General features: G+C 35.7%; 1 protein-coding gene across 1 annotated transcript; it reads right to left on the bottom strand.

Annotated features, from left to right (window-relative positions):
• Positions 1-550: 550 nt before the first annotated feature.
• LOC125091537 (NADH dehydrogenase [ubiquinone] 1 beta subcomplex subunit 1-like) lies at positions 551-724 on the bottom strand. The gene has a single exon (XM_047715138.1). The coding sequence runs from the start codon at positions 722-724 to the stop codon at positions 551-553; it is 174 nt and encodes a 57-aa protein (XP_047571094.1).
• Positions 725-1,259: the final 535 nt, after the last annotated feature.

Here is a 1,259-nt window from a genome sequence, read left to right as displayed (position 1 = left end):
ATGTTTTATATTTAAATGGATTCAGTGCTCACCATTAGAATTTCCTGCCATGGCTTGTCTGATGCCTTTCTTGATGACTGAAATTTAAGCCTTGAAGCTACTATTTCCAGAATTTAGCAAGTTCGATACATAAATGTTGTAAATGGTAGGATCTTATTGGATTGCATTTTATTTTTTCCAATCAAAACGCTGGAAACGTTAGTCTGCTGTCTCCTGGCAGTCTGGTCTCTCTTATTTGTAGATGATTTGCTGTCGCTACTGAATGCCTATAGTGTTCTTTTCTTACCCTTGAATTTCATCAGGCTACGTCTTCATGTTGATTATTTTTATAATCTTCTTCCAGAGTACATTTAGTTGTACTGATTTTGTAGATTTGAGACTTTGTATTTTGTGGTTTTTTACTCAGTAATTATTTATTTTTAAGCTAAGTGTACCTATTACTTGAAAAATGGAAGAGTATTTAATTTGAAGGGATTCTCTTTATGCTAATGTGTTTTTATTTCTCTCCTAATGTTTAAAATGCGAACATTTTGTAATTCAGTCACAGCCCTTAAATCCAGGTAACTTCTTCCTTGGGTCTCAATTCCCTTCTAGACAAATTCTTTTTCCAGAAGGCCATTGGCTTTTCGTCATTCTTTCTATCTAAATAACATCCAAGCACAAATCCCACAGGCACAAGTGTATGTGCCTTTTGGTCACGAATAATCCGAATTACGTTCATCATGAATGCTGTGGCCTTGGTGCCAAAAATGACTGAGACTGTGTTTATCGGAGAATGTTTTTTTAATTAATTTGTTTACTGTGCTCTCTTTCTGGTACAATTATTACACTCACCGTCGCTATGACGCCGATGATCAGATGGAGTTCCCTCGCTTTTCTTCCTTCAGCGCTTTATTCATTTGCCTTTTCTTCCAGACCTTTCTTTAGTTTCTTAGGCCTCTTCTCCACATTGTTGACTCTTTTTCAGCAGAATGGATTTTACTTCTCACTGTTTTTATTTTGAACAAGCTTTGTTACTGTGTCTTCAGTTCTTTTCATTAGTTTCGTCAAATCACTTTTCATCTCGCATTTTATTTATAATGTGAGCTGTTTCGTCCGATAGACCCTATTCTTTTACTTTCTTTGATATTATAAAGATGCTTGCGTAAACTTGCCTTTGATTTCTCAGTGGTAATGTGTCTGAAGTACATCTTTCACTTGTGTCACTTGCTATGTGAATTTCCTGCATGTTTTCATACTGTCTATGCAGAAAGGCCCAT

This window comes from Lutra lutra, chromosome X, assembly GCF_902655055.1.
Source record: "Lutra lutra chromosome X, mLutLut1.2, whole genome shotgun sequence".
NCBI lineage: Eukaryota > Metazoa > Chordata > Mammalia > Carnivora > Mustelidae > Lutra > Lutra lutra.
Note: the sequence above shows the minus strand (reverse complement) of the source record. Positions and strands in the feature narration are given on the sequence as shown.